Source organism: Neolamprologus multifasciatus, chromosome 12, assembly GCF_963576455.1.
Source record: "Neolamprologus multifasciatus chromosome 12, fNeoMul1.2, whole genome shotgun sequence".
Taxonomy (NCBI): domain Eukaryota; kingdom Metazoa; phylum Chordata; class Actinopteri; order Cichliformes; family Cichlidae; genus Neolamprologus; species Neolamprologus multifasciatus.
The window spans coordinates 25,004,892-25,030,563 of record NC_140450.1 but is presented as its reverse complement, the minus strand read 5'-3'; the positions used below and the strand labels follow the sequence as shown (position 1 = coordinate 25,030,563).

Below are 25,672 nucleotides of genomic sequence, written 5' to 3'. Positions count from 1 at the left end.
CAATATTTCTCTGTTACCGGTTTGCTAACAGTGATATTAGCAGCGCTTAGCGGTGATTTTAAGTTAGATAAAACGGGTAATAGTAATACACTTTTAATGAACTAGTGTAGTAACATAACACGGGTGTTCATTGTGCATAATACGTGTTAAACTGTTGGTCCTGCTGCTGCACAATGGGCGGTTTTATTTAGTGCATATAAAACTCAGCTCCATTTGAGCACTGTTTACTTCGCTAACCGTGTAGACTAATCAGAGGAAGAGGATGTGTAGGTCTGTGTATGTGCTCATGTTTCCTGATAGCAGTTCTCTCCCTGCAGTGAGGCCATTGTTGAATATTCCTGGGAAACATGAAGGAAAGTTTACTGTGAAGGGGAAGGAGCGGCTGAGTGCTGCAGCTCAGGGTTTAGGTGTTTGCAGTTCAGCTTTCTGTGATGGGGAGGGATCTACACTTACTGCACTGTTTGCTCAGCATGTGATCGACACTAAAATGAGCTTCACTGAGAAGGTCACTGATAAACGCGCTTTTTATTTCAGGACTAATGTGCTTCCACTTCCTAGAATACGAGTCAATAAAGAAGACAATATAGTGCTTAACAGCTCCAGTATCTGTGTGCTGTAAGTAAATATTTTCTGCTTTTCTTTTTTTTAGTCCAGAAAGTGTTGGATTGAGGAAACCTTCTTCAGGAGAGAGTGTGTGAAGTTCATCCCTTCCTCTTGGGATCAGCACAGGTAAACTGGGATTTGATTGCACTGATTATCTTTTATGATTCTGAGAAGAAACACACAGATTGTAGTATAACATTAACAGCAGCTATTTGAAATAACATTTTTCTGAGAGCAGAACTATTTGGCATGTAGCCCTTACTTCCAGGAATAGCAGCCATGTGGATATTTTGATAACGCGTTGCTTCCTGTCTCTTTCAGATGTATTCCAATATGCCACGTTTGCCAAAATTTGATAAGGTATCACTGATGAATTGTGTGCTGAAGATGCTGTCCTACCAAACTCTTTCTTATTTTCTTACTACATACGTCTGTATTGTTTTCTCCACCCTCATTCTTTCAGCATTTCATCATGTCCTTTTCTGCCTTTTTTCTCCTACATTTGCACTGCACCATTATGGGGAAATGGCAGGAAATGTGTGATTTTCATGGTCTGTTAAATGATAACAACAGCCAGACATAGAAATGTGTACTCAAGGGCAAAGGGAGGTGGAGAGGAAGTGTGGGATTTAGAAAATAAATGGAAGAATCACTGAAGGCTGGTTTAAAAAGTCCAGGTGGATTTCTTTCATCTTTTAGGGCTTGTCATGCGCCTGCATATTATTATTGCTTATTAACAACCCTGCGTCTATTTTGAGGAGCTAACATGTAGTCAAGTGTCACTGATAATTTTGTTATTGTTTTTGGCCTCTTTCCTATTATCTAAAAGCAGACTATCAGAAATAGCTACTTAATTTAATTTATTTAAAATCAACAACATTATGCTAAAGTGTTGTAAAAGTATGATTGAAGTTAATCATTCTAAAAAATTACCTTACGATGCTTCTTCCTATGCATCTATGCAATGTCGTTCTATTTGCTAGATGTTGCTGCGGCCGCCTGATAGGGGAACACTCTTGGCAAGACTCCCTTCCTCCATTGTCCCTCTGTCCTGGTCCTGGACAGGATGTGGAATGGTGGAGTGGAGAGGAGTGGTCCATGGAGCGCCACACCAGGGCCAGTCCCACAAATGCCTATGGCACCGTAGACTTTGAAGATACCGCCACACGTGTCTGTCGAGCCAAGGTCTGTGAGTTTACCAGCTCTGTGCATGTCTTTAGGCCAAAGGAACATTTTTTCAAAAGTAAAATGGTAAATGTATACACGCTCAAGAGACTGCTTCAAATATAGAAGCAAATGCTTGCACTCTGTTAATAAGACCTAGATTTTGATGGTTGCATAAAGTTTGCTTTGCTATGATGTAAGCAGGCTTGGTCGCGATGCATGAAAGCAGAGATGCTATCTAATGTAGTGACAAAACAATCGGCTCAGCAGCACCTCAGAAAAGTACAAAGAGCTTCTCAGTTGGAAACACTTTCATGTTTTTCCAGTATGTTCGTGTTGCTGTCGACTCCAAGCCAGAAGCATTACTCCAGCTGATGTTGAGGGAATGGCAGATGGAAAGACCCAAGCTACTGCTGAGTGTCCACGGAGGCGCCGAAAATTTTACCTTGCCACCTAAAGTCAACCAGGCCTTTAGCAAAGGGCTGATCACTGCTGCCCTCAGCACAGGGGCATGGATTTTCACCGATGGCATTAATACAGGTAAGTTTTACAATTTTTTGTGGAGTATTATTTTCTGCCAATCTCCAGTTAGTGACTGGCAGCAATCTCATTACTTACATCTGAAAAAAAACTACGTTGATCTGTGTTCTGTTTCTAGAAGGTTCAGTTTTGGTTAGTTTCTGTTAGCTTACATTTCTGTATGGCGTGCTGTTGTAAAAGTACCCCTTGGATTTTAGAGGTTTTGTTCTTATTGTGTATTTGCTGTGCATTCAGCTACTATTTGCATCCCCTCCAGGTGTGTCTAAATATGTAGGTGATGCAGTTAAATCCTTTGGAAGCCATGACCTGAGGAAGAGAAACACAGTTGGCATCACACCCTGGGGAGTGATTGACAACAACATGGACCTTATAGGCAGAGATGTCAGTACTGAAACTGTGTTTTTGCACGTTACTTCATTCCTCACCACATTTTTTTGATATATGCAGAGTACCATATCCCACTGCGCTGCTTTACTTTGTCTTTGACTGACACTGATTCAACCTCGCTTCAGGTTTTCAGGCCTTACCAGCCTCTGGGAAACCCTTTGAGCAAGAGAGCCTGTCTCAATGGTTTCCACTCCCACTTCCTGTTGGTGGATGATGGAACGCTGGGCAAGCATGGCTGTCAGCAAGGCCTCAGGAGGAAGCTGGAGAAGCACATACAACTACAGAAAATACATCCCCGTGGGTGTTTTTGCGCAAAAACTAACAAAAGAAACAAAATATGAAGCACACAGATTTGACTGAAGTCTTTACATCATCCCTTCTCTTTTTTGCAGGACTGAACCAAGGAGTGCCTGTGGTGTGTGTGGTGGTGGAGGGAGGTCCTTCTGTGGTGTCTACAGTGTTGGACTACGTCAGCACTGTGCCCCCTGTGCCAGTGTTTGTGTTTGAGGGATCAGGCAGGGCTGCTGACCTACTCGCCTTCTTACACAAGCAGACTGCTGTTGACAGGTACAGTACATAGGTTGGTATAGGCCTGTAGTGGATGCATAGCAGGGTCTTTTTGAGCCAGCTGGTTTAATAAGCAAGCATAATTTATACTTATTTATACTTATGGCAAAGTGGAAGTTATAACCTTCTTCATGAGTATTGGGGCATATTTTAAGGTGAAAAAGAGAAAAATGGGCAAAGGGAGAATCTCCCCTTTACCATTATATCATTAGAGTGAATAACTGTAAACAGATTTAGCACTTTTTTACTCAATTTGAGCACTCCAAAGTACTTTCCTTACAACAAGCCTCATTCACACTCCAGTAGATGGATCGCAGAGTTCAGTATCTTGCTCAAGGATACTTCAGTGTGAAGGCTAGGGGAGTCAGGGATTGAACCACTGACCTTCCAATTAGCAGATACCTCACACTACTGCCGAGCTGCACATGCCAACTATTTGAAAAGGCAGTTAGACCCCAGCCACATTCTTTGTTTTTTCCTCATCTCAGATGAACCCAAACACACAGTTACTAATATGATCCTGTCCTGCTAACTACATTTGAGTGATGTTTATATTTTAGGAAGGGTTACCCAATAGGTGCATATAAAAACTTGATGATGATGATGCAATTAACTGATTGTAAAATGAGATAGAAAGTAGAAACTAGATAGCAGTGTCCTCTTAGTGCAAAAAAGCAAAAGGCCGCTCTGGTAAGCTCATAAATGAGTTTGTTAGACTCTTATTTTCACTTATTTAACATTTACCAAAAAGACACAGGATTACAAATATTAAATTGTTTCAAATGTACATTATCCTTCCATACATGTACTTAGCCTTTCGCCAATTCAGTCTTATGGGGAGCGGAAGCCTAGCTATCATAGGGCGAGAGGTGGGGTACACCCTGGACAGGTCGCCAGTCTGATGCAGGACTAACATAGAGGAACAGGCAACCATTTGTACTCATATTCACACCTGTGCGCAATTTAGAATCACTAATTGACACAACTCCACTAATTGCATGTCTTTAGCCTATGGGAGGAAGCCGGAGAACCTGCGCAAACACGATGAGAACATGACTCCACCTTCTGCGACCTTCTCAGGACCTTCTTGTTGTGAAGCAAAAGCGCTAACTAGTGTGCTGCCCGGGGGTACACGTTGAACAGCATATTGCAGGCCTAGCACAGAGAGACAGACAACAATTTGCGATCACATTCACACCTACTGCCAACTTAGGTGGATGACCTAACAAGCTTTGGACTGTAGGAGGAAGTAGGAGGAAGCCAGAGCACCATACAGGGAGAACATGCAATTCCACATGGAAAGGGCCGAGCCGGCCGAAATGTACACTGATTGTGTTTTTATGTTTGTTTGTTTGTTTGTTTTCAGACCTTTGGAAGCTGACATTAAAGAGAACTTCCTCACCACGATTGGAGATGTGTTTGGAATGGAGAGGACTGACGCCACTGACCTCTATACTCTCCTGCTGCAGTGTATGGATCATAGACAGTCTGTGAGTAAAGCAGCTTCTGGGGCATGTGTGTGTTGTGATTGAGGACACTGACTACTAAATCAGCGTTTCTTTGAACAACAGATAACCATCTTTGACTCAGAGTCAGATGACCAGATGGCACCAGATGCTGCCATTTTGACCGCTACTCTCAAGGGTACTTGTTTCCTTCTTAATTATCAAACATTTTCTCTCAAGTGACTTTGATTCATTAACGTGGGACTGGAGCGTTTCTCTTAGTAAGTCAGAAAATCTGAGTTATGTTATATGTTTTGTTGCTCTGAATCAAAAACAGGCACAAAGGCCAGTCCGTCAGAGCAGCTGAGTATGACTCTGGCGTGGGACAGGGCTGACATTGCACAGAAAGACGTCCTTGTATATGGACAGCATTGGCAGGTGAGAAAGTCAAAAACAAAGGGAGTTGTTAAGAGATATATTCTAAAACACTTCTTCAGCTGAGAATCAGAGAGGAGAAACACACAGTTTTACTTGTTGCTTAGCAAGGGCAGCTCTGAGCTCTTGCACGAGAGTGAGGGCTCAGGGACTCGCAGCTCTGAGACTGCCCTGGTCTTTATTTATACATCAGTGGGTGTTTGTTCCTTACATTGGAATGTGGAGGTGTATATGTATGTGTGTGTGTGTGTGTGTGTGTGTGTGTGTGCATGTGTGTGTCAGAGTGTGATCCCATAAATGACTTCCCTAAACCTGCTAGTCTGGAAAATCCAACAGTTCATCTATATGTAAAAAAGGCACTTAAACTAAAACTGACATAGCTACGTTTATCCTACCGTAAAACAATAAAAAAAGGTATAACCTTTCCCATGCTCCCAGGATGTGGGTATGAATGCCAGAGCACTCTGGAATGCACACAAAGCCTTTGCAGACTATTAAGGATCGCACATCCTATCACTACCATATGTAAACTTATATTATTAAAAGATTATACTGACTACTAAGTACAATTTTCTATTGACAGGAGTCATTAATGCAAAACTGTAGTGCAATTGTTTTCCATTAAAGCAAAAAAGGAGATATGTAAATTATTTTTTACTTGTGTAGGTGGGCTCCTTGGAGCAAGCCATGCTGGATGCTCTGGTGATGGACCGTGTCAGTTTTGTCAAAATGCTGATTGATAACGGCATGACTATGACCCGCTTCCTCACAGTCGATCGCCTTGAAGAGCTCTACAACATGGTTACTATAATATGTTAATATATCTGCTTTAAATATTTAAGACACTTCTTTTTTCTTATTTGTTATTCATCATTTTATTAATCAAGGAGAACAGTACAATTAATTCTGTGAAATATATTTTTCAGAAAATAACCTTTACTCACTGGAGTACTTTTGATTATCTTGGGGTATTTCCTCTTGCGTTTGGCTTTCACTTTGCTGTGCAAACATACAAAATCCCTTTATGTTTGTTTCTCTTGAATTTCTCTCACAATTCCCAAAGCTTCTTTGATCCAAATCACAGTCACTGTAAGTGTTTTTGCACCAGGATCTCTTGTGTTTTGTGGTCAGTTGCATCCAAAATATTTTCCCAGTAGTTGGTTTAGGATGCTTCTAAAATCACAGAGCTCTTTGCCATACATTCACCTTCAGCTTTCTCTATGTTGTCTTTATGTTTGTGTATAAAAGCCTTTTCACTTATTCATAACGCTGGAATAAGTAGTTCCTTAAAGAGACAATTTGATATTTGTGGAGCTGTGATTGCATGTGCATTATGCAGCCGTTAAAAGTAACTAGTAAATTTGGTTTGCTTTGATTTTGCGCTTTGCATTTTCTCTTAACTGTCATTTTCTTTTTTTATATAATTATACAAAATCCTCCCTGCAGGCACAAGGGCCAACAGCCCGCTTCTTGCACCACCTCGTTGAAGATGCAAAACAGGTGAGTTTTGCTATTGAGAGTAGCTGTAGGTGCACATCTAGCTTCCCTTTCCCTCCCGAAAAAGGCATTGTCAGCATATGTTGCTCCAAGACCTGTTCAGCATTAAAGAGGCCTTTACAGATGTGCAAGTTTCCCATGTGTGGAACTGATGTTCCTCCATAGCAGGAACTGTGCACTGACAGCAACCTGGGTGGTTCCTCACCTTTTCTGTGTTATAAATACTGATTACTGTAGCAGCCACATTTACATGTGCACAGTATATGTTTATTTATCGTGTTTGTATGTGTTTGTGGGGAGACATCCCTTCCTGCAGGTTATCGTCTTTTGATCATTGACATGGGCTTGGTGATAGAATATCTTATAGGAGGAGCATACCGCAGCACCTACACACGCAAACAATTCAGAGCTGCGTACAGCCGATTGCACGAAAAAGTGAGCAATGATCGTATTCTTTTTCTTTGCCCGCTGCACCCTGATAAAAGCCATTTAAAAATCCTTTGGTTTAATGACTTTTACATTTTTCATACAAATGCCTGTTTTGATGCCTGTAGAATGGTAGACGAGACAGTTCAGCCACCTTTTCTAAACTCAGACATGGACTGATGCCAAGCTCTACGAGGAACAGGAGCCTCCAGGACCTGCATTTCTTTAGGACCGCCCAGCCTTACAAACGCAAGGTTGGTTTAGAGTTATTTTTTTAAGATTTAGATTAACAGTTCCTATTTTTTCTATCTGTTTTATGACAAAAAAATCTCACATTCCCATCTATTGTTTTTTCATTTCCTTGTCCCTTATTTTTTTTTCATACATCTAACTTTTTCTTCTAGGAGCAAGATGTGTCGCCCAGTACCAGTGGGGAGGTGTCTAGTCCAGGCCTTGATGATACTCCACTGCTGGTTCCTTTCAACTTCAACGACTTGTTTGTGTGGGCAGTCCTTCAGCAAAGGCAGCAAATGGCACTGTTCCTGTGGCAACATGGAGAAGAAGCGCTGGCACGTGCAACGGTGGCCTGCAAGCTTTACCGCTCCATGGCCTTTGAAGCACGTCAAAGCAGCCTGGATGATAACATTATAGAGCGATTCAAGACGTATTCACTGTGAGTGTCATTGAACTGTATGACTTATTTTAAACAAGCAGTGATCCATTGCTTATTAATAGCAGTGATACACTCTGAAAAAGTGGCACATAATGGAATACCTTTTGATTTTCCAAGCTCTGGTTTTCTCTCTTCCGCTGAAATATGTGATGTCATCGTGTTAAGATTTAAGTAGCTCTCTAAGCCTGTGTTGTGAGTCTAGCAAGGGATTTAAAATGTCTCCAACTTAGTTGAAATAAATCACTCGAGTATAAGACAGTGGCACCAATTTTAAATGAATGCTAATTTATCCAGGACTGACTGCCCAAGCAAATTCAAGGGTATACAGCATGATGCAAAAATAAATCTCCAACAACTCAAAATGTCATCACAGTGACTGCAGGTAACTCTGGTGTCAAAGTGCCTGCGTCTACAGTCGGATAGAGATTGACATATTTGACCTGCATTTAAGGTGCTGTCTAAGAAGAACATTAGGCAGAACTACAGTTTCCCAGTGAACACAGAGACAGAAGCAACACGTTTGACATAATGTGCTCTGGACATACAAATCAAATATGGAGTTATTTTTAGGAGAAGAATTTCTTGCGGTCTTTGAAGCGTGGTGGAAAGGTTATGCTTTGGGGACTGCCTCGGTCTCACAGCAACTGGGCAGCTTGCAGTCATTGATTCAGCTATGAAGGATATATTAAGGATAAGGTGTGTCTGAAACTGTTTAATTTGAAGCTGACCTTGAATGGAACAGCCTAGGCAATATCCAGACTGGAGTCTCATTGAAATGCTCTTGGAAGATTTGAAATGCAAGAAACCTCCAAACCTTTTATAGCTGTGAAGCACCGTTACCATGCAGTACACTTTTTTACCCTCAGGACTTCATGTTACTTTGTATATGTGAAGATATGGGTACAATTTTTTTTTGTTCTTTCATATTTTTAGAATTATTACAGAGTTGACATGCACATATCTCTTCTGTCTTTGTGTGTCAGTGAGTTTGGTAAGCTGGCGGTGGATGTGTTAGATTGTGCATTTCGTCAGAACGAGCAGATGGCCATGAAGCTGTTGACTTATGAGATGGAGGCATGGAGCCACTTCACCTGTCTGCAGATGGCTGTCTCCTCATGTCACAGACCATTCGTCTCACACTCCTGCACCCAGACTCTCCTCACTGATCTCTGGACCGGTCCACTTAACATGAGAAAAAACTCATTCTTGAAGGTAAACTTTGCAGATAAACCAGATAAAATTCACATTTCAGTGTCATTTAATTGCATCACTGCAAAAAGAAAAATAAAGATAGGAGGTGGGTTTAGCATTCCAGGTGAATTTTAAGAGACCAACAGCGATTTATTATTTTTTTAATAAAAAAAAAATTAAACTTGTATTTAATATAATCAGATTTGATTTCTTGATGTTTCTTGAAACCTGTACAGGGTAGGGGTGGGCAATATAGCTTCAAAATTATACAAAAATATTTCAGCAGAATTATAGAAAAAAATAGTGAATATGTCTTATCAGCAATTGCAGCTCACAGGATGCAGCATTTTTAGTCCATGAAGGGCATGTTCCATCTTTCTTTTCCTATTACCTGCTATCATTGATGACTGACTAGCTAATTCAAAGTTTGAATCTCTTGCTACAAGCTGGTAGCAGCAGCAGTATTATAATGTCATAGTGCTGACACAGCATTGTATATAATGACACAGCATAAGTCAAATGTAAGCACAAAACTATCCGAAATTAAGTAGTGCTTATAGCACAACTGCTTAACACTTAAGTTTAACAAAAAAGTAACTTAACCTGTTAACTTGACAGGAGCCTGCACAGTATTGTCAGTAAGTAAGTAAGATTCCACAAAAGCAATTAAATGTGACTGTCTCTGCAAAAGCTTGCCATTATTTCTAATATATTTATTGCAATGTTTCAGTCCTGTCGACCTTCATCAGGTCCCAGATTCTAATTTACAATCCATTAGGCAGGAAGTCAGGATGACCGAGCGCTGCGTTCAGGTCGCAGTCTCCCCTGGAGGCGTGGGTTCGAATCCCACTTCTGACATTGTCTGTTTGCATAATTTCCTTAGGGATTGTTAAAGTGTTCTGGATTAAACATATTAGCAATCAATGAGGATGGTGTTCTGCACTTACATTTAACTGTTGTCAATCTTGAATTAGCATTTTGTCACATAATGAAGTTCTGCCTGGGATTTGATATCTAGGGTCGAACTTAAAGCCATGTTTTTCCACTCCAAAACCACATCGGTAATTTTCATTCATTGTTATATCTTCCTGTCATGTAGAGTGAGGGAGCGCTTCAGCCATTATTTGCTGTTTTCTTTTGGTTCACACATCACCAGCTGCTTTTATCACCCCCATTAAAGCCTGGTTGTGCTAAATGATTGTGTTTTTACCTTAAGTGTTTTATTTTTTTCATATTTTGCAAAGCAGTATGTTTTGTTGGAGGTTGTTAAAGTAGGCAGACATACTCTCCTTTTTTTTTTTTTTAGATCATTTTGAGCCTTCTGTTGCCTCCTGCCATCCTACTTCTGGAGTTTAAAAGCAAAGCTGAAATGTGTCACGTACCACAGACACACGAGGCAATGCTGTTTGGACTCGACTCAGTCAAGCCAGCACCAGGCACCAAGGGCTCAGATCACACGGTACAGTAGGAGTGCAGTACTTTCAAATTTCAACGGGCTAATATCTTACAGTATTTCATAGTATTTCACCTCACTTGTATGGTTTTCTTTTTTTTTTTCATTTACTCTACCCATGCAGGGTAGTCATGATGCAGAGCAAGGACTCTCTTTCCAAGACAAACGTGTTGGTCCTGTGTCAGAAACCATGTCCTCTATAACTGTGCGCTGTGTTTCCTGGATCACAACACTCTATGATTTCTACACAGCTCCTGTTGTCAAGTTTTGGTTTCACACGGTAGGTTTTTTATGTTAGTTAGCACACGATAAAACATTTCTCTTTCTCAAAGTGCATCATGCAAATGATTATTATACATTGTTCTCATCCTTCTGTCTGAATGTCTTTTCTCTGATTCAACTGTAGATGTCCTACTTGGCCTTTCTGATGTTATTCTCCTATGTTGTCCTTGTGAAGATGGAGGATCAACCCAGTGTTCAGGAGTGGCTGGTTATAGCATACATCTTGTCAACTGCAGCAGAGAAAACCAGAGAGGTCAGAGGTTCAGTTCTTAGCAGGATATATTAAAAAGTGTTACAGGAGAACATAAAATCACAAGTCAGTAGTAATGTAAGTTTCTATCTTTTGTAATTAGATATTAATGTCTGAGGCAACAAAACTGAGCCAGAAGCTGAAGATTTGGTTCTCAGAATACTGGAACATATCAGATTTCATCGCCATCCTGCTTTTCGTGGCGGGACTGTCAATGCGTTGGCACTCTGATCCCTACCGGACAGCAGGACGCCTCACATACTGCCTGGACATCATCTTCTGGTTTATCAGGGTGATGGATCTACTGGCCGTTAATCAGCATGCTGGCCCTTACCTCACCATGATCACTAAGATGGTGTGTACAGACTGCACAGCACTCACTGGAAACATAAAAAGTTGAGAAGTGTGTGTGTGTTTTTTATTTTTTAGTAGCCTCTCACTCTCTCTGTGCCCAGACCAGAAACATGTTTTACATTGTGGTGATGATGGCAATAGTGCTGCTGACCTACGGAGTATCCAGGAAGGCTGTCCTGTCACCAGATGAGGAGCCATCATGGAGCCTGGCTCGAGACATAGTCTTCCAGCCCTACTGGATGATCTATGGAGAGGTCTATGCATCAGAGATAGACCGTTAGTGGCCCAATAACACTAGATACTTATTAACCAAAGGTTTTTTTTTAAGCAGTAGAATTTAACCTTTATGATTTTTGCATTGCCCTGAGTTCTTGGAAATACTGACTTGAAGATTGCTGCAAGGCTAATTTGTCACTTATCCTATTCCACTTGAATTAAGGTCATTCAAACAGTCTTACCTCACAAGGTGAGCTTTGCTTGACGCACCTTTGTATTGCAGTGCTTGTTATTGACTCCAGCTGAAAGGAGTTCTTTGTTTCAGAATTTAGACAACTTCACTTATTACAGGGGCTGATTCTTCGTGCATAAAAAATATGCTGCAAATAACAAAATCACTTAAAATGTAATTGGTATAAATGATTAAGGGAGTTACAGTACATGTAGGTCCTTTTGCTGCTTTTAGTTGAAGGTGTAACTTAGATTGTTCAAAAAATAAAGTTTGGATTCTTCCAAAGAGCTATGTCTGTGTCTTCCATAAGAAGAGCAGTAAACAAATCAGTGCAAGGTCTGTCACACTTTACCCTATAAACAGTGCCAATTCTCTTACTTTAAGATTTTTTTAATGTACTCTGCTCCAGCGTGGATTTAGGCAATCTCGGTTGCTTCTGATGTCTCAGACCGACTGAGTGATGTTAAAATCTGAGCTCCATGTCAGCTGTACCATATGTTGCGAGACTCTGTGCCCTTTTCTTGTCCCTGTAGAGTTTTCTATGAATGTGGTTCTAATTTAGCATTCATGATGCAGAAGGAGATTCATACCAAGTCTCTGGTAGTTTTTGTATGATGAATAAGAATTAAAAAAAAAACAAACAAAAAACTATTGCACTGTGTGTAAGATCTGCGTATTTTTGTGTGTCAGCAGCATGTCAGGAAGATGATTCATGTCCTCCTGCATCCTTTCTTGCACCATTTCTCCAGGCTGTGTATATGTTTGTCCAGTATATCATCATGGTCAACATCCTCATCGCATTTTTCAAGTAAGCATATTGAAAAATCTTAGTTTATAGTAGGGGCTACCCTTCAATAAACCAAACTCTTGTTAACAGCAACGTCTACTTTGACATGGCATCAACATCCAACAAGCTGTGGAAGTACAACCGGTACCGCTACATTATGACCTATCAAGTGAGACCGTGGCTGCCACCGCCCCTAAACCTCCTCAGTCACATGGACCTGGGTTTGAGAGCTATTTACAAGAAATTTAGTGGCGACGCTGAGCGGGAAGAGAGAGCCTCTGGACTTAGTAAGTACCACATCATGTTTTCTGGAAAGGAAGAAAAATGGTGATAGTTTGGCAGCTATCTCTACACTTGTCACTTCTTCTGTCTCACTTGTTTTTACTAGAGCTCTATCTGGGCCACGAGGATCGCAAGAAGCTGCATGAGTTTGAGGAGAAATGTGTGCAGGCCTATTTTCATGAGAAGAGTGAATGCCCGCTCAGCAGTCAAAAGAACAGGATCAAAGTCACAGCTGAGAGGTAGGACTGCAAACAAGGGGCTTCTCATTTCTTTTGTTTTGTCCGATTATTTAAGATGAGCTACAAGCGCTTGTGTGTTTCTGCTGGATCTGTGTCTCGCTTTCCAACCTGCCAAATCACTATGGCTGGAAACTTTGTAGCCTTGTAAATTTGTCTTGTTTGGGAGCCATGCACAGGATCATTGCTTTGATGTAGAGTTCCTTTTGTGTCCGATGCAAGAGCCAATAGATTATTTCTTCTATAACACGAACAATCGCTCTGTCTGTCATCACATTGTTAAGTTTAATATTGATAAGTTTGATAAGTATAATAAATAATGAGGTATACATACTGTGCCAAGATGAAAGCAGTTAACTCATGTAACTAGATTTAAATGAAGTATTAGAGGCGCATTAAGATAAAATATTATTGTTCATTTTCACAATAAAGCCAAACTTTTGAGATTAAACTTATTATTATTTTGAGAATAAAGTTACAATGTGGAGATTAAAGTTGTCATTTTAAGTCAAACAACTGCGATGACTGCTGCACCCATTGCAAACATTGCAAATTGCCTTGTGTAGAAGAGTTACTGAAATACCTTGATCAGTTTTCATATCATGTCTTGTGATACAACATAAACCCCCTTTACTGCACTAGGGTGTAACCATTGATTTTCTTGCATCTGTCATTGCCAGCTATTTCATTTTTGCATAAAACTCCTTTTTCCTTCTGACCAGATGCAGCTTTCTGCGTTAAAACTGCATTTCTGTGCTTATCACCACACCGTGTTTATGTATTTAAAAATAAATAATTTCCTTGTTACTAAAACCAACTCTGAAGTATGATTTCACTAACTCATCTACACAAGACATTATGTAGAGGGTTTAGCAGCCGTGGCAGTTTGACTTGAAACGATAACTTTAATCTCCATGTTTCAAAGTACTTTTTTAATGTGCCTCCAATGCTCCTTCTTACAAAAAAGTAAGTAGGTAGGTCGATTCTTAAATGTTTATTTACTTTGTCTCACATACCAGCTTATATATAGCTTGTGCTTGTATTGTGATCCTACTAACACAGGCTTCCCTTGCCTTTTGTGGTGTGAATTTACAGCTGAACATGTGGTTGTGTTTAGTGTACAAAAAGCATTTAATGTCAGTAAATAAATCGTAAAAACGTCATTCACCATTTTTGCTCATATTTGTTCCATCAGAACAGAAGAGATGTGCATGATGGTGGGGGAGGTTTCGGAGAAGGTCAACTTCATTCAGGATAGCCTGTCAGACTTAGACTCTCAGCTCGGTCATCTCCAGGACCTCTCTGCTCTGGCTGTGGACACCCTCACTCTTCTTTCTGCATCCAACAACCTACATCAGGAGGAGACACGCCTGGCTCAGTGTCGACTCATCCCAGCATCCCAGCACGCCATCTCTCACAGCTGGACCCCTCCACACAGAAGTGGAGCAGACGGTGATGCGGCTAATATACAACGATTGGTGGCCAAGCCATATAAAAGTACCCCGCCTTCATTGCTAAAGGGCTACACCTTGGCAGGAAATAGACGGGAATCACAGGAGTGCCATGTAGGAGTTAGGGGAAGCAGGGGAGGAAGATATGGACACACAGAAGAACCAGAAGAAAGGGCAAGAGAGGTGCTTACTGTTGTCTTCTAGTAATGTTGTTTCACAAGAAGGAAAGAGAATGCACTACTCCCTCACACTTAATTGGAAATACAATGTTTTGATCCTTAGACTCTTTGAAAGGAGGGGTAGTTGTTGCAAACCTGAACATGGCCTTTAGAGGGAGACAAGCTAAAAGAGATCCATAAAGTATCCATAAAGTCCTTATTTTAATGTGATGTATTCTCTTCACAGCTTTATAACATTAAAACTAAATAACCACTGACTTAAAGAATTTAAAATACTTTGTTAATCACTTATTTTTTTCCCATAGGATCATCCATGTGAGAATCAGCATGGAGCTTCTGAGCCAGGGTCTTTTGCGTCCCTCTCCCACTTTAACAGTGGAGGATTTTTTTTCGGTCAGAGATCAGACACCCTGTGAGTCCTGTGAACCATCCCAGTGTGGGTCTCCTCTTTCTCCCAGAGGCTTGGAGTCACTCCATTTTAAATTCTGGACTTGTGAGCCATATTTGTTTACCAGTCAGGAAGAAACATCCATGGAAGAGGAGGATGAAGTAGAGGAAGAAGGAGAAGAGAAAGAGGAGGAAAAGACACAGAAAGAACCACCTAACATAGACGTGCACCGAGCCTCCAGCAGTGCTTTTCTGTTCGACCCACAAGACATCTCAGAGGGTTTGACAAATCCTGCCTTTTCTTGTGATGATAGTCAGCCAACTTCTCGGTCCAGAAATTCCAACCAGTGGAGAAAACCCATAAAATCCCCAAGGTGGGCATGTTTGTCGAGGGACCGTCCGTATGGCTACTGCAGATCTTTGTCATCCAGCATGGAGAATATGGCTTTCGCTGGAGCACCCCTCAGCCCAACCAGGGGATCCTTTCCTTCTCTCAATGAATCAATGAACAATGAGAGTTTGCTTGGTAGGAGGGGTTTAAAGAACAATACATCACTAAGATGCAGCAGGAGCCAAGGTATGATAACGCATGGGTTTGAAAATCAAGTTAATCTTTGGACGCTGATGGTTTAAAGCAATGAGTTTGCATGAAGAGCTTTGTCATATGTAGCACATGCAAATCTTAACAATTTTGCAAGTCAGAACCAACAATGTTATAAAATAACTTTAAGGCTCATTCAGGTCATAAGCAGTCATTTGCTCTGTATCTTGCCCCTGATGAAAATGATCAAAAGGAAATTTTGAAAATCTGTGTGTACCTTGTCTATTTTTTTTTTTTATCATCTATTTACACACAATAACAGATAATGTACATCTGTGTTTCTGCAGAGTGGTCCAAATCATCTGACTTTACTCAGGTCTTGGACAGCAAAGGCAAAAACAAAAAGACCGTGAAGATAAGAGAGAGCAATCTAGATTTGGTAATATGAAAAAAGTTGTGCTCCTCATAGCAGAGGATCAGTCAGGTGCAAAACATGGCACAAAGTCATAAAACTAAATCCCTGCTATCTTTGTGAATGGGTTTTTCATTTTTGTTTGGTGGTTCTTTACAGAGAAGCTTTTCCATCTCTTTATTTGTTTTGGAAAATAGGGAGCCATGCATTCCCAGTTGTCTGATGTCAGCTGGGGAAGGCGCCGGAGGTTTATAGGAGAACCCACAAGTCGGTCGGCTTCAACCAGCCTCAGTCAGCTCAGTAAGACCTGCATTTAGATAGAGTACATGTTGTATTTGTACACAGAGCTTTCAGAGAGCATCTGCTAGTATGCATCACTCTGCTTCCTCTGTATATATGTACAGTAGAACAAGAAGAACGACAAGGGATGTTTTTTCATATTAAAAGAAACAAAGTTTGATATGTATATGTGCGATGTTTAAATTATCAACCACTTGAAGTTTCTCATGTTTTACTTAAAAACTGCTAATATCAATATTTTTTCAGATTTTGAACAACTGGATTTGCTGCAGAAACAGGTCTTTTCACATCAGGTAAAGATGTGGTAAAGTGTGGTAACAATATTTTGTAATTTGTGGGAACATTAGCGATAGTAATGCTAAAATAATTAGTGTAAAATATGTCAGTGTTCTTGCTTTGATTACTGGTAGGATGTATGGAGCCCCACGCACTCAGCTTGGAACAGCTGGGCCAGGTCCATGAGCCGCAGGTCTTCGTAAGTCTCCTTTCTTTTTTAGCCTTCCAGATTTACCCTGAATTTATCCAAACTTTTTACTTAAACGTAACAATGTTTTCTTGATGCCTGTTGCAGAATACAGAGTGGCATTTCCGCTGAAGGTATTTCTGGACGTACAGATTGAAAACATTTTCTGTAACATGTGGTCATGTAGTGTCTGTTATAGTGAGATGTATTTGTTTTGTTTTTTAATGCCCTGTAATCTTACCTGCTGCAGCCAAGAACTCCTCATTCCAGTCCACTGACAGTTTGTATCCACACTACTCAGGTATTTACACAATCTGCAGAAAATTATCTAAATTAAATAATAGATCCTGAAAGGATCATCTATTGTGCATCTATTGTTTTTGTGATTTCTTCAGTGATTATACTCGTACATTAGCTCATCTGTAGTTTTGCCTGTATCGTGCCTGTGTGTTAACAGCTGTGGAGAGAAACAATTTGATGAGACTGGCTCAGACCATCCCTTTCACTCCTGTCTCAATCATGGGTAACTTGCTTGTTTGATTTAGGATTTATTTCTTTTTTCATTACTGTTGTTTTACCCCAAAATCCATTTCTGTGCACTTAATCAAGTTTTTGAACATTCTCTGTAGGAGGTGAAGAGGTGAGCATTTACTCTCTGGAGGAAGTAGCCTCTGATGCTGACCCTGAATCCAGCTCAGTCTCTTCCTGGTCATCACGAGGCCTGTCTGCTATCCTGCAGCCCCTCTTGAGCGAAGAAGGCTCTTTGGATGGGGGCCTCCGGCAGGGCCGCCGAGTTCTCTGTACATGGGCAGAACAGGATGTGCTCAGACCCGGTCTGGTATACGTGGTGAAAGGTTTCAGACCAGAGGTGGTTCGTGTCTGTAAGAAGTACTTCCATGGTAGCACAGCACTGCAGCTTTGTTTAAGGGTAAATCTTTAAAGTAATCAAGGATTCGTCTACATTTGCTGGTTAGCAAATCTTTTACTTTTCACAGTTTTGAATTGAGTATCAAGTACTTCTAACACTATGATCAATTTTTGTTTGTGAAGGAGATACAGCAGCAGAGAGCAGCCCAGAAGATGATGCAAGTGTTTAACCAAGTCAAACCTGATGATTTGCACCACTCACCAAGGTCACTATTTTATCTTTCCTATGTGTGTGTGTTAGGTGTGTCCGTGCATTTAATAACTGTCCCTTCTATCCACCAGATTTCTTGACGTGTCACTGGTCCTCTGGCATTCTAATGGTCAGTGGCTGACGATTGAAAGGAACATGTCTGGTGACTTCATGAAATACAACAACAACACGGGAGAAGAGATCACCCCCTGCTGTTCACTGGAAGAAATGCTTCTAGCCTTTTCCCACTGGACCTACGAGTACTCACGCAGAGAGCTGCTGGTGCTCGACATACAAGGCAGATACTTTTACTTTACTTTGCATGTTTGTAGTCGCACACGTGAGATGTTGAGTCTTTTTAAAAAAAATCTGTTCCTTTATTCCTTTTGACAGGAGTGGGAGAGGAGCTGACTGATCCGACAGTCATTATGGCAGAGGACCAGAGGTGCAGTAACCATTTCTGCTATGCGTATAAGTGATATTTATATTCTCTGATTTTAGAAATTCACATTTTATCCCATATGTACTGATGAAAGTCTGCACTCTGACTGACTCTGTTGCAGTGTTAGCAGGGGTGAGATGCTTTTTGGACCTGATAATCTTGGAGATGCTGGCATCAATGGTTTCCTGCAGAAACACTCTTGCAGCGCTTGGTGCCACAGACTAGGTCTAAAAGGTCAGAAACATACAAAACCTTGTCTACTGTTTTTTTCTGATCCAGTGTGTGACATGTGGATTAGCATTTCATTGTATGTACCTGTTTTTGCACATGTGTGCATACATGCCTTTGTATGTCACCTCGGTGTCGTCACTCAGGAGGCCAGCTTGGCTCAGAGAGAAATCCCCAGCAACTTCAAATAAAGACGGCACACACGAACAGCCAGCTAATTAAGCTGCGAGTGTTCGTTTATTTCTATAACAACAGTAGTGTTTGAGGCATGAGGGAGGGCCCGTCTTTGTGCTGAGCGGCCTTTGATTATGTATTAATCATGTCTTTGTGCTGCCGATGTGCTGCTGAGACATTAGCTTTGATTAGCTATTAATTAACGTCTCTGGGTAGACATGATACCGGCATCTAGAGGATAACTGCGCGGAAAGAAACTGTGCTCACAAACAAACAAGCCCAGCAAACAAACACGCAAACACTCAGACACAGTTGTTTTGATATTTCAAAGGTATGTTGTGTTTCCTCTTCCTCTTCTTGTGTCCTCTCCAAGATTTCACCAACAAATCAAACCAAATTATTTATGCTGGATGCGTGGATTTCCTCCCAGGCCTGTCAGTATTCTCTTTCTTGTGGTAATGACTGTGTTATTGGAGCGACATGTCGCTAACTGATGTTTCTGTTGTTCAGATTTAAGAAACCATCCGGACAGCTGCGAGAACAGCACTGATGCAGAGCCAACGTCGGGGACAGAAGAGCAAGAAGACGATGAAACCAGGAAGTGACCTTTGACTCAGGAAGTAGGGAAAAGAAAGCATGGGAACTTTTATAGGTGTCTTCCGTAAACACAAGTTCTGCCTCTTCACAAAAGATCCTTGATAATACCAAAGATTTTGCACTAAGGATGTTTATAGATTTTCAGGGTTAATGAAGGAAAAGCGGTAATCATAAAACTTTATATAAAAAGATAAAAATATAACTTGTTATTTAACTGTATGTGATAATTCGTGATAGAAAAAACTGTAAAAAAAAGCAGTTTTTGTACTATTTTTAGTTCAGTATATAACTAATAGGTGTATTTTCTCAGGAGACATTATGGATTAATCTGATATATAATATTATGATTTGTATGTGAGTTAGAAAAATGAAGCAGAATCTCACCCATAAAATTTCTTTTTATTTTTTTTCTTCCCACAACAAAATGTCTACAAAAGCGATAAAATATAGAATTTAACAAAAAAAAAATCACTTCAGACCTTCACATTGTATATACATCTCAAAGGAGAACTCACTAAGGCCCCTGCATGGCTCTGAACTTCAACCCAGTCTGATCCATCGTTTATGGGCGTGACTCACTGTATTGCAGATGCATGCTTTTACACACACGGTCACTCTTTCGTTCTCGTCTGAAAATGAAGCGTTGGACAGTAGAGTTCGTGGATTTATGGCAGAGTCAGAGTTCAGAGTCAAGCAGAGTCCTCACCAAATGAAAAAGCATAAAATGTAAAAACGGTTCATCAGCGTAATCACATACAGGTTTTTCCTCAGAGTTCCCCTTTTTTGATTGGTTTCTCAAGTAAACTCACACCGTAAAGCATCTACGCCCCACTCTGCCAATCCTTCCACTCCTCACTAGCTATGGCACTTTGAAAACAAACAAATGTCTCTTTTTTTGTATTTTTTTCTGTTTTTGTCCTTGTTGTTGTTGTTTTGTTAGTCCTGTGTAAAAGAGGTTCTGTAGCCTAAGTACCTTTTAGGTTTTGGTTACAGATTGCTACATTTTGTTTTATTTGCTCTTGCTGGGATGCAAAGACATTCTAAACAATAAATTAACAAATTTTCAACACTACTCCAATTGCACAAATGTGTAATGCATCAAGAAAGTTTACAAAGCATTGGTAGAGCAGAACATCATCTCACATCTCGTTTTCTTCCTCACACGCACACATTCACGCGCACACAGGTTTTTCTCAGGAAAGGGAGAAGAAGGTTTGGATTGTGTTCGACTAAGTGTAGGAAACATTTCAAACTCAGCATGTTTTAAAAAATTGTCTGCGCAATTTGTCCGAGTCACGTCGAAGAGCCGACGACTGCTCGTTTGTGCGCTCCGTGATGTCATTCTGTGTTGATGGAGTGGTAAAGGCGCATGATGCGTTCAGCCCCTCACACTGAACAAACTACTCCATAACATTCAGAATCGATTATTCTCCCACAGCAGGTTCAAGGGTTATCCGATTCAGTAAGGCCAGTTCAGAAAGGGCCGTTCAACGCACACATTCAGAGGTTGAGAACAAAAAACTCCCCAAAACATTTCAAATCCTGCAACAAATTAAAATTGGTCACGTATAAATTAGAGCATTTATTTAAAAATCCTTTCAGTATGTGAAAAAATTGCTTTGAACCGACTAAATTGATGTGGAATTTGCCCACAACCCATTCCCCACCCTGCCAAAAAAAACCAAAACAAAAGAAAAAATCCTCTCCCACGAAACCCACATTATCATGAGAAGAGAAAACACAATAAGCCCCAAATGTTTCATTGCTCTGAAACATCATGCAAATAGAACAGAACAACAATAGGCTAATAGTAATAGAAGAATAGTAGTCATAATAAGAACAATAATAATAGTAAATAGTAATAAAATAAAAAATAATCTTACAATGCAAACATGACAGTAGTAAATGCCTCCAGTTCTTATTGCTACAGTATCTTACTTACAGTGTTGCGTTGCCACTCGTTCTTGCCGGCACATCCCCACCCCACCTCCCCTTACAGCCCCATCCCCGCCCTCTGATTCACAGTCTTAACAAGGGATAATAAAAACGTCACACACAAAAACTTCATAGTCAGAGTTGGAATTCACTGTCCCTGCGGTGTTGTGATGGCGCTTGTGTCACAGCTTACTACTGGACTTCCCTCACTGTCCCAAAAGCAGCAAAAAGAATCAGTAAACATGAGCGTACAGTGGTGAAAAGAGCACACTGATATACAAGTTGTTGTTTTTTTTAGTGCTATGTTATTATGATTTTTGCTATATAATCTGGAGTCTAAAGATATTTGGACAGTGAATTCATGCTCTGTACACACACATACACACAGACATACATCTGTCAAAGCCTTGTCTGGGCAGATTTCATTGCTGGCATACACTGGTGGCGTATGCCTTTTTTTAATCCTAAAAAGTTATTCTTTTATAATTAATCTTTTTTTTTTTTTGTAAATTTGCAAAAATATTAAACCCTCTTAATGCAAAATCTGAAAAAGAGCTGCTCCCTGAGAGATGCTTTGTAGTGCATCAAGCCTTAATGAGCAAGTGATTGTCTTTTAAAGAGTCACTGGCCTATGATCTGTGGTCGGGTCAGGGGTCGGAGGAAAAATGCTGGACTTTCGGGGAACCTTTAAATAGATGCAGCGTGGAACAGATCAGTATAAGCTGATTTTCTAACGTTAACATTGGTACTTGCTCCCTCATGGTTGTTCTCCACATGGGAAAAAAATGATGGAAGGATAATAAATGTTAGGCATACCAGCGGGCTTCAGGGGTACATAACTTTGATGGAAAGTCAAAGATTTGGCCGCTGTGCATTTGCAAAAATCAGAAAAGCTTAATGTTTTAAAATTGCCTAAATAACACTAGATCAGAGTCCATTATTCATAGCATTCAAAACTGAGGTAAAAGTGCGATTTTTAGTCACTAGTCAGTCCAACATGTCTTCAGGTAATGAAAGTATCATCATCATGCGCTAATGTTCTGTCAAGTGTCTCTTTTTTGGGCTCATTTTGAAAGAGAGCTCTTTAGCCGCGTTGCTGAGATTTCACAGCACTTATAACTTTCCAAGAGAGATTCACAGAGCATCTTCTAGTTCTAGTGTGCAGAAACCACTGAAACATGTCTACGCAATGAGATTTCAAATTATTCCTTCACCAGAAAAGACCAATTACAACATGCCTGGATAAATACCCAGTGGAGCCAATGTGATTTTTAAAAAGTGGCCAACAAACAACAAAACATAGAAACTAAGACAAAATGTAAGTGCTAAAAATTATGGAATGACTACATAAAAAGCAAAAATTGATTGTCTATCACACTTTCCTTTTTTTCAAATTGTTAATGCCATATTGCAGATGATTGGAGGCTATTCTGGATTAATTTATAACTCTAAGTAAATGCTCTCTTTACTGAAAACACTGCAGAGTCTGTGGTGGTGGAATGAGTACCGCCGATGGAAATGACTGTTAGGCATAACCATTAAGTGAAATATAGTGCATTTTAGTTAAAACAGCTACCTTGGTCTGAACAACTGAAAGCATGAAGAGGAGGAAAGGAATAAGATCAGAAAGGCAGTGTGAAAATTATTGCTCTTTAGACAAAGGGTCCTACATATTCACAGCCCACAGGGTCTTTGTCACCCATGGGCTGTAATGATTGTGCAAATAGTGATTGTAGGGATGAGGCATACAGCACTCATACAGGTTTGAGTGACTGGAAATTTGTGAATCCAATTCAGGTTTGTTTCATTTTTTGTTGCCTTTATTTTGGTGGATAGCTATACACGCCTTCACCGTGATTTCTATCCACTTATATCTGCCAGAATTTTATGGACAGGTCCTAATACATGAGAGATAAAGGTCTGGGTACATGGAGAATTTGGGAAGAGATTTGGGGTTCATTGCAAGGTCCTGGTCTCCGATTAGCTGTGTGTGGCTGATTGTTCGAAAGCAGTCCAGCTTTTATTGGACGTAATTATTGCAGCGAGAAATAAATGATTGATAAGATGGCAAATCTGCCAGATTCTTTTTCTTGCAAAATAGAATATTTCTGTATATATCTCCAGCTTGAAAAGTAGCAGTAGCCATTATTTTTTTTTAAATCCTTCATATGCTCTCTTTACATTACTATAGGTTCAGAAGGATGTAGTACCTTCTTTACATATGAACAAAATCCAGACAAGGCTTCTATATATCAACAAACCCAAATTGAATCCCGGTTTTTAGCCAGTGTTGTTTTACAAGTCTCAACTTTACAAATTCTGTACACAAGAAACTATCAAATAAAATAAAAACACATAGACACGGTATAGTCAGCCACAGTGGACTGCTGTATATTTAAATTAAGACTAACTTATTTTAACAGAACAAGAAGTAATACTGGAATCCGCTCTCCACTAGAAGAATATCTACAATAGCTTCTCTAAATCCACAGTTCCCTCCCCCATCCAGCTTCACCATCTTCACATGGAAAATAATTCAAATGATTTTTTCAAAGTTAAATCATTTTAACTTACCAATTTCTTTTTTTTGTTTTGTTTAAAGATTGACAGCTTAAAATTGTTCCTAGATATTTTAAAGTCTGTACATTACTGGTCAGTCAGTTCAGTTCAGGAGAAAGGTGGAAGCCCCGCTCAGGTTGTGGCCTGGGGCACGTTTCATTTGTATATACATTCTTCAGACTGTATCGGTGAACAGAATGGGATAAGTGCTGGACATTCCTAGTATTGTTGGCGGCAACTCTAAGCTGCTAGCAGATGACTCCTCACCCACCAGCTTGAAATGTGCCTGGGGGGGCTCGGAAATATGTGGTTGCCATGATGATGACGTAGTCGACATAGCTGCTTTCGTCTCGTTGGATGCGGCTGTCTTACTTTCTTGGTCCTCTGCTGGCGTCATTTGTTGCATGTGGACCACAGGCAGTCACTTGGGCATGGCCATGGCAGAGTTTGGGTCTGGGTTGAAGAGTTCTTTGTAGAGTGGAGGAAACAGGACATTGACTGTTTCTGGGTGGAGTTGCTGGAAGGCCTGAAGCTCTTCAGTGTGGAGTGTGCACAGGGCTGACAACGTTGGGATTCGGCTGATCAGCTGCCAGACAAGAGGGAGAGATGATCAAGGATGAGGAAATTTAAGGAATGCCAAAGTGCAGATGAGGACAAAGCTATAAGTCAGTCTTTGTTCTGCTACTTCTGTTGTGTGTTTTTTTTCTATTGAATCACCTGTCCTTCCTACCAAAGGAGATCCTGTCTTCATGTTTGATTTTCCTTTTGGTCTTACCCTATAGATTCATGCATTTTAGGCCTCTATGCCGTTCTAAGTTCTCTCACCATAAGTTCCAGCCCTACCTTGGCCAGTGCATCTTCATCCATGTGGTTCTTCTGCATAATGTGCTGCAGAGAAAAGTAGATCTTCTCCTGGAGCTTTTGAACTTTCCGAGGCTCCATCAGCCACGGTCGATCTGAAAGAAGAATAGACTTTTTTAATGCTGACAGAGTTGATTGAAGGGCAAAATGTAAAATTAATACGGCTGTGAGGCCACTGTATAAAATGTTATGTGGTCAGGACTGATTATGCTGCTTGATACAGAATAATGTAAGGAGAGTCACTACCTTATTTTAAAGTGTTTTTAATTCAAGTCCATGCACATTGCGTCCTGCATTATTATAATATTATAATATATTATTATAAGCAGATTCACACTGACCTGTGGAAATTAGTACAGCTGCTGAGAACAGTGCAATCTCCTCCTCTGTTAGCTGCAGTGAGCACATACTCTTCGCAAAGTCAAACACTGCACTCACTAAGTCATCACAACCTTGGAGGGAGGCACAGGGAACAGCAGACAGTAAGAAAAAAAATGTAAATTATCTCTCACTTCTTTTTTAATAATATTTGGCTGCACTCCTCGTTCATACCAAGACAAAATGTTTAGCTAGTAATATCTTACCTAGGGCTTTGAACATCTGCATGCCTCCATACTTCCCTTCAAAGAGTACTGTGTTGTTGAGAGGGTTGAATGCCCTGCACATCCGCACCAAGACTACCTCCAAACAACCTGGAGAGAGAGAGCAATAAATTTGAAGTTGATATACTCACTAACAGCCAACCAGAGTAAGAAGCCACAGTATATTTACTGTCTGCTGACTGACAGTTTGACCTCTGCTTACATAAAGAGATAGGCCTGGCCTGCTCACGTGGCTCACCTGACTTTAGAAGAAGGATCTGGTCATTCTGGCACAGTTCCATAAACCCTGAGATGCGCTTGGCGAACTCCACCACGTACTGGATCGCATGGGTGATCTGGATGGCACACTGCTGCCACAGCACATCACGGGGCTAGAACCAAAGACCCAGGTTATGTTTGTGTAC

At 40.5% G+C, this 25,672-nt stretch overlaps 2 protein-coding genes across 4 annotated transcripts in view; one reads left to right on the top strand and one right to left on the bottom strand.

The window, feature by feature from the left end:
- The first annotated feature begins 30 nt into the window (after window positions 1-30).
- On the top strand, window positions 31-19,821 carry trpm6 (transient receptor potential cation channel, subfamily M, member 6). The gene is given in 41 exon segments (XM_085180327.1): window positions 31-505; window positions 650-729; window positions 925-963; window positions 1,587-1,788; window positions 2,094-2,307; window positions 2,564-2,688; window positions 2,820-2,991; window positions 3,087-3,261; window positions 4,628-4,751; window positions 4,833-4,905; window positions 5,044-5,144; window positions 5,808-5,942; window positions 6,588-6,641; window positions 6,939-7,073; window positions 7,193-7,318; window positions 7,469-7,737; window positions 8,721-8,949; window positions 10,235-10,387; window positions 10,506-10,661; window positions 10,788-10,916; window positions 11,017-11,268; window positions 11,369-11,543; window positions 12,409-12,523; window positions 12,593-12,789; window positions 12,891-13,023; window positions 14,216-14,666; window positions 14,956-15,032; window positions 15,034-15,614; window positions 15,926-16,017; window positions 16,188-16,290; window positions 16,537-16,583; window positions 16,701-16,765; window positions 16,862-16,887; window positions 17,004-17,054; window positions 17,211-17,276; window positions 17,383-17,681; window positions 17,804-17,886; window positions 17,963-18,168; window positions 18,264-18,315; window positions 18,434-18,546; window positions 19,225-19,821. Coding segments are annotated over 41 exon segments (6,213 nt in total). The 5' UTR covers window positions 31-262; the 3' UTR covers window positions 19,320-19,821.
- rorb (RAR-related orphan receptor B) overlaps window positions 19,692-25,672 on the bottom strand; it is a 22,173-nt gene continuing 16,192 nt past the window's right edge. For all 3 annotated transcript variants that reach the window (XM_085180323.1, XM_085180322.1, XM_085180321.1), the window contains 5 exons: window positions 25,507-25,639; window positions 25,251-25,358; window positions 25,008-25,118; window positions 24,649-24,761; window positions 19,692-24,391 (listed from right to left, as the gene is read on the bottom strand). In XM_085180323.1, the coding sequence (XP_085036449.1) occupies window positions 24,227-24,391; window positions 24,649-24,761; window positions 25,008-25,118; window positions 25,251-25,358; window positions 25,507-25,639 (630 nt within the window). In that variant the 3' untranslated portion in view covers window positions 19,692-24,226. The remainder of the gene's footprint in view (window positions 24,392-24,648; window positions 24,762-25,007; window positions 25,119-25,250; window positions 25,359-25,506; window positions 25,640-25,672) is intronic.